We start from the raw sequence: 6783 nt of genomic DNA on the forward strand, positions 1-6783 counted from the left end.
TGTTTGCAGGGACAGTTCGTTGTAGCTACATGCGAGAAGAGCATCCAGCCAGAGAGGGAGAGAGAAAGGAAGGGAGAGGGAGGAAGGAGAGGAAGTCCAGTGTCAGTGCCTGACCCTTCCACACTGGGCTCCGCCCTTCACCTGTCAATCACGTCTCTGTGCAATGTCCACCCCGCCCCCTCCCTTGTTCCCCCTCCCACTGTGTTGCCACACCGTGCTGTGTGTGAATGAGCCGAGTGAGGTGATCTCTGACTGTCCGTGACGTGTCACGCTTTCTCTCTCACTGTCTCAGTGTGAATGACAAGCCTGTGTGTTCACCCATTTTTAATATTCTAATTCATATTAATCATTGATATTATTACTGTTGTTTATTAATATGATTACTACACAGAAGCAATCGTGTGTCATTTGTACAGTTCATATTTTGGATGCTAGTGGTTTGAGTTAAGCCTTTTTTTTTTTTTTTTTATATATATAGATAGCATGACACTCGGTGTATCCACGGTGGTTGTTTCTATAGTAACAGAGGCGGCGAGTTGAAGCACAGTGTTTGGTGTGGGATGATTCAAAGCTCGACTACACGCTTTGTGTGTGTGTGTGTGTGTATGTGTGGTTACAATCAAAAACAGTCTGTTAACCTACATTGTGTGTGTGAGTGTGTGTGTGTGTGTGTGTAGGGGTCGAGCTAAACAGAGTGATACACAGCGATGTGTTTGGGGTCTTCCAGTCTTTTGTTGTGCCCTTTCAAGCAATGTGAAATGAGCGCAGATAATTCAGTGTCTCTTATGAATCAGCTCATCTGCCTTTTGTAACTTTAGGCGGATCAATTTTGCCAGACTTCACAGCGATTGCAAAGGATTTAACCTAAAGAATCACTAACGAATATCACTAAAGAATCTCTGTGCTTTCTTATGGTTGCATACTTAAACCTGATCTCAGCAGCTCTGACACTGACTGCAGTATCAGTATTAAAACAGCCCATCAAACATTTCTCCATACTCAGCTGAGCCAGTTGCTGAACTGTATTAAAGACAGTGTGTGTGTGTGTGTATATATGTACATCAGTAGCATGCCAGCTCAACTCACATTATAAGCCATAATCCAGCTAAAGGTGCTACATATCAGTCTAGCCTGCATCTACATGCCCTGGTCTTTTCCTAACAGCACAAACAGCACATACGTGGGTTCCTTGTATCGGCTAAAAGCTGATGCATGGCTAAAGAACTGGTTTATTAAGTTTATTAAATGAGGAAGGATGTAGCAAAACCCTTGAGGCTGTGAGTGAAGATCTGAATTTTCATTTGACAGAACTACAGGCTGCGAGTTTTTTTTTTTTTTTTCTTGTCTTTTAATATCATTTATAATTTTGTCACAAGGGTTGGATGTTATGCTGTTGTGTTTAACTATAAGTATATATCTTAAGGTTAAGGTTAAATAAGGTTAAGGATAAAAATATAGCTCTCTCTCTCTATATAAATATATATATATATTTATATATATATAAAACATGATTTGTTCACTTTTTGTTTTTCTTCGAAGGAGTGTGTTTGTACTTGAAAGTAAGTTGCTACGCTGGAAGAGGAGGGATGATCTGAGGATAGGCTGCATATAAGGTATTGTTAAGTGACAAATTAATCAAAGAGATATGTCAGGGAATTTTTTTGTAATATGAGGAGTTTGAAAGTTTAATTCTCTTTACATGAAGTGTACTTAAGACAGATAACATATATCGCGTCCAGAAGAGCCGGGCTGTACGCCGGTGTTAGCTTTTGAGCTGCAGATGAGCATGAGGGACTCAAATATGAGAGAAGCCTAATGATCAGGCGATTGAGAGAACCTTTTGTCCTTGAAACGAGACTGTTTCAGAGGCTTATTCATTGTTTGTGTCCTCAGGTTGTATTTATTTATTTATGTATTTATTTATTTAAGTATTTTATCTCACATTTTTTGTCATGCTTTTTAACTTCTGTCATTTGTACAGCTTTTTTTGTCACAATTTTTCACTCACGAGCTCATTTTATTTTCAGTGTTTCACAGTGTAGTGACAATATCAGGCTTTAGTGAATATTATCTTTGAGCTTTACAGCTTTGATGGGCACCTTTTTTCCAAAGCCCCTTTTATAGCTCCTACAGCGAATCATTTAAAAGGAGTCCTGTTTGTGAACTGGAGCGACCCCATGAGGCAATCAAGCTGGGTACGGTTTTGGCTCTAGTGCTGTGCTTCGGGCCGGATGTATTTTAGAGTTGATTCTTTGTGGATCCCCTTTGTGTCCCACTCTGGATGGCTCATCTTGTCTCTTGTCTTGACACAAAGTCATATGAGACTAGTACATACGTTTATATGTGTGCTATAAAAAAATACCCCCACCAGTTCACTCCTTGAATATAAAAAAAAGCTTAAAAAACAACAAAACAGCATGTAAAATGTACTAATGTTCTTTGTGTGTTTACCATTGAAAATAATTATGTAAAATAAGTGATGCACATTATTACTATTAAACAGGACACAGTATTAAAGCGGCAGTTTACTAGCATTTTAGCCGGACTTTCTTTGCATGACAAGTCACTCAAACACGAAGTTTGGTGTTTCTTCTCTTTCTTTTTTGTTATTTTCATTTTCTATTGAATGCTGGTTAACTAAACCTTTCTCTTATCTATTTTCCAAGCTTTGTAAGTGCATAAAAATATTTTTGTCTCGAGATGAAGATTATGTAAACGAAAGGTGTAATAACACTGATGAGATCAAGATTATAAAATTGGTGATAATATTTCAAGGCATGCTTTTGTATTCAAGCTCCTTGTTGTCAGTGCAGGTGGCAGACATGTCTGAATGAACAGGAACTGAACTGAGGATTGGATTTGAATTCAGCATGAATAATTGCGTTACTCTATTGGATAGACACTGAAGTAATTATAGTGATTGTGCTCAATACACTTAGGCCCGTGGAGTGAAATCCCAGTTGCTCTTACTCATCGGGAAAGTCAAGATGTAGATGTACTTGCTTTCAAGTTGCTCATAAGAGTCATCAGTTACGAAACGGCAGAGAAGTTTACCATGATGTGAATTACATAGTAATATTACCTGCACTGACAACGCAAACATTCGACTGGGTTGTTTTAGTACCGTATTGTTTCACTCTGTTCCTAATTCCCTGCCGTTCTTCCGTTTCACCTAGTTGCTCTGAAGTTGAAGTCTTCACGGTAGCCCGCTGTCAGTTTTGGGTTCCTGTATAAGATATTATACTCTTTTAATTCTCGGATTATTCTTACTCTTATTGTTGCTCTGTTCTCAAACTTGCTATGTGTTACCTGACTTAAGGAAATGTGTTCAAGTGTTCTAAATAAAAATGAAGATTTAAATACTAAAGGATTCTGTGGATGCTTCATCTATTATTTTGTTTATTATATTATTATTTGGCACTAGACATAAACAGATTAAAATAATGTGTGTAATTGTTGATATGGTAAGGTTTTCTGTTAGGAGATGTTTATTTTTGCATCATATCACATCCCGTAGTTGATTATTTTCCTATAACAGCAACTAATGTTTAATCAGGAAAAAAAGACAGGTACTGTCTCATTAATAAACTGTTTATTTTAGCAAGAGGCAGATCAGCCATCACATGAGTCACATCAGTAGTTGAACACTTAAGAAAAAAAGTGAAATTACACACATACATCATAAATAATCCTATTTATTTAAAAAAAATCCAACATACAGATAATCACGTTGCTCTTAGGCAAGTTTGACCAATCTCTCACTAGCCTCCCAGAGTTTTTTGGCCACACCACTGTCCTTGGCGTAAGGTTTTAATGAGGCTGGTCTGCAGTCGCTGAAGTAACCCCCGTTGTGAGCCGTGACCTCATCCGCTACGGCACAGTGCACAACCGTCTGTGCCCCGGCCTCGCACGGCACGAAAAACATAAACATGATCACCTTCATGAGCAGCTGGTACAGGAACGAATAGTGGCACGTCCAGTTACTCTGCACATAACCTGCAACGAGGACGAGAGGTAAGATGAAACACGCCTGCTGTCAGGCTGCTGCTCATGCCTTTGCATGTAAAAGCAGTGTTTCAGCACTGGTACCATGTTTATGTAAATAGACACTCTTACTATTCTCTATGACTAAACATGGACCAGTCATGCATCAGTAAAACTGCAGAAACGGAGCAAGAAAATCTCAACTGTATTCTGGTTTGCTGTGGTTCAGAGGTGGCAACACCTACAGTTTAGCCACAGCATTTACGATATATGACCCCTTTCCATGGTGACAGAGGATATATACTGTCTATACTGTATAGTTCATTAGTGTAGAGACTCTATTACTTATAGAGAGTGCGGGAGAGCTTCTGTGCCAGAGCAGACAACAGTGAATTACTGGCACCCTTCACAAACAAATTATTCATACAATTATATTTGCCCATTCTCTTGAAGGGTGCCAGTAATTCAGCCCAGGTGTGGACTATATTTAACAGAAGTGTGTGTGTGTGTGTGCGTATTCATATCACCAGGATGTACAGCGTAGGCCGTCACGCCTTTGCCCTCCATGATGCGAGCCAGCTCCTGGGTGAAGTAGATATTTGCCAGTTTGCTGCGGCAGTAGGTGAAGAAAGGGAACAGGTTGTAGTTAAGGTCCTGGAAGTTCAGTCTCTGGTACTTGTAGCTGGAGCAGGTGAGGTTGATGACACGGCTCGGCGTGCTCTCCTTAAGTCGCGGCAGCAGAAGATTGGTCAGGAGAAAGTGACCCAGGTGATTTACGCCAAAGCACATGGAAAAATTATCATCGGTCCAGTCCAGGACACTGGGAACACCTGGAGAGAGCAAAGAAAACAGGACAGTTCAGGACAAGAACACAGCTTCTTATACACTCACCAACAGGGTCTAAGTGCTAGTTTCATTACACACATCAGCCAGGATTAACACTCTGTGGAATTGATAGCAATGATGGAAATCACAGCGACACAGACACAGGAAAATCTAAAACATATTATAAAGCGCTGATCAGTCACATGTGAAATCAGTGTTTACTTTGTGTTTATTTTGCTCTCTCGGACTGCTGGGCATTGTCAGAAAACGCACGATCTTACTCCAGTCCACCAAAAATACATTAAATTTGTTCTTGCTTGAGCACTCAGAATTGTGAGACTTCAAGTTGTTTACATATATTAGTACATCAGTGACATGTTTTTCATTCATATTTCTATTCCTGCGGTTTGAGTTTGAGAAACTGACAATCAACAAAGATGTGTTTAATCAATGCTACTGTTTTTACTTAATTTTTGCCTGTATAAATTAATATCAGCTAAGTTACTGGACATATATTTTAGCTCCTTAAAATCTACGAGTGACACATGTTCATACTGATCATGCCCTAACAGTGTCATCCCAAAAGAACACAAAACATTTCTAGATGTAAAGGATTCTCTTAAAACATGCTACGAAATTTTAAAACAGTATGCCCTGTTGTTTAAAGCAGCGGTTTGTAATAATATAGAGCCATCTGCTGCCTGGAAGATGAATTGCAAGCACAAGAGAAACACTAAAAACTTTCCTTTTCACACCAACTGATTTCACCTCCTCTGATAAGATTACATATGTCTGCGAGCTGGGAATAATTACAACTACACATCAAATCTACTGTGTTTACAGTGTCGTTGAAAGCCTCTGAGATGTCCACCATCCTCACCTGCATTATTGATGAGAATATCCAGCCTCCTCTCCTTCTGCAGGAAGTTCTTGCAGAACTCTCGGATGGACCGCATGTTGGCCAGGTCCATCTCCATGAAGAGCACGTTCATGTTGTGGCTCCTATTCTTGATCTCCCGCACAGCCTTCCTGGCTCGGTCTTCATCCCTGCAGGCGATGATGACTCGGGCTCCTCGCAGGGCCAGAGCCACAGCCGTCTCTTTTCCGATGCCAGAGTTACCTCCTGAAAATGAAAAACAAAGCAAGGCAGGAGCATCATAGACAGAGTTACATTAATAAACCTCAATGAAATTACTGAATGTATCTTTACTGACTATTTAACAGGATCATACACGAATAAGGCATATCTTGTATTTGTGAAAGGAAAAATGATGAATTCATCCTCTGTTTTGGTTTGAGAGAATCCTTCAGTTGCACACATTGCCTCGTGATTCCATGAAAAAAATTATTTCGACTATAAAAAATGTAATATTGTAACCAAAATAGTTAACTACAATGGCTGGATTTAAAACAACTCCTTATTGAAAGTGCAGTGCACTAGACAGAATGCGGACGTCATTATTTCGTCCCCTATGTAGTGCGCGAATATAGAAAGTAGCCAATAATATGAAATTCGGCCATTTGTTTAGCGCTTCTATGTAATTTATCAGCTTACCGGTTATAAGAACAGTTTTTCCATCCAGTCTTTTTACATCCATGCAATACCTTCTGCGCTTCATCCATTTCATTACCAGGAAAGACAAAAGTGCAGCGAGAATTGTATACAAAAGATACATTTTCTACTGCTAACTGGCTAGCTATCTAATCGCCTAGGCACTAACGTTAGCTAATAGCTAGCTGGAGAAAGTGCACAACATTAGCCAACTAAACACTTTATTTTGGCGTGTAAAGTGTCCCCTATCCATGCAAAATAATAACTCAATATGACTAGCAAGCTTCATAAACTAGCTTCCCGTTTTTAGCTCCTTCTGTAATGACATCCCAGGCAGCAGAAGACGCCAGAGAGTTGTACTGACACAACCTAGCGGCAGCAGAGTAAGTGTGGCTCGATCTCCAATAGGATCTTCTTACACT

The 6783-nt window shown here is 39.7% G+C and overlaps 2 protein-coding genes across 22 annotated transcripts in view; one reads left to right on the forward strand and one right to left on the reverse strand.

Annotated features, from left to right (window-relative positions):
* Window positions 1-3367, forward strand: part of camk2b1 (calcium/calmodulin-dependent protein kinase (CaM kinase) II beta 1) — a 59891-nt gene extending 56524 nt beyond the window's left edge. For all 21 annotated transcript variants that reach the window (XM_053229060.1, XM_053229062.1, XM_053229047.1 and 18 more), the window contains one exon: window positions 10-3367. The gene's annotated coding sequence lies outside the window, so the exon portion shown is untranslated. The remainder of the gene's footprint in view (window positions 1-9) is intronic.
* A 206-nt stretch (window positions 3368-3573) lies between these two features.
* On the reverse strand, window positions 3574-6756 carry si:dkey-174n20.1 (uncharacterized protein LOC796174 homolog). Its single transcript, XM_026931376.3, has 4 exons — window positions 6365-6756; window positions 5690-5932; window positions 4512-4814; window positions 3574-3996 (listed from the first exon to the last, which is right to left on the reverse strand). Exons 1-4 carry the CDS (start codon window positions 6483-6485, stop codon window positions 3737-3739), a joined length of 927 nt encoding a protein of 308 aa, XP_026787177.2. The 5' UTR covers window positions 6486-6756; the 3' UTR covers window positions 3574-3736.
* Window positions 6757-6783: the final 27 nt, after the last annotated feature.

The sequence above is a fragment of the Pangasianodon hypophthalmus genome, chromosome 24, assembly GCF_027358585.1.
Source record: "Pangasianodon hypophthalmus isolate fPanHyp1 chromosome 24, fPanHyp1.pri, whole genome shotgun sequence".
Lineage (NCBI taxonomy): Eukaryota > Metazoa > Chordata > Actinopteri > Siluriformes > Pangasiidae > Pangasianodon > Pangasianodon hypophthalmus.

Coding starts and splice junctions, on each gene's coding strand:
- si:dkey-174n20.1 (XM_026931376.3), bottom strand. CDS start 6,485: ATGTATCTTTTGTATACAATTCTCGCTGCACTTTTGTCTTTCCTGGTA. Junction 5,933..6,364: donor AAAAACTGTTCTTATAACCG/GTAAGCTGATAA, acceptor TTTCATTTTCAG/GAGGTAACTCTGGCATCGGA. Junction 3,997..4,511: donor GGCCTACGCTGTACATCCTG/GTGATATGAATA, acceptor TCCTCGTTGCAG/GTTATGTGCAGAGTAACTGG.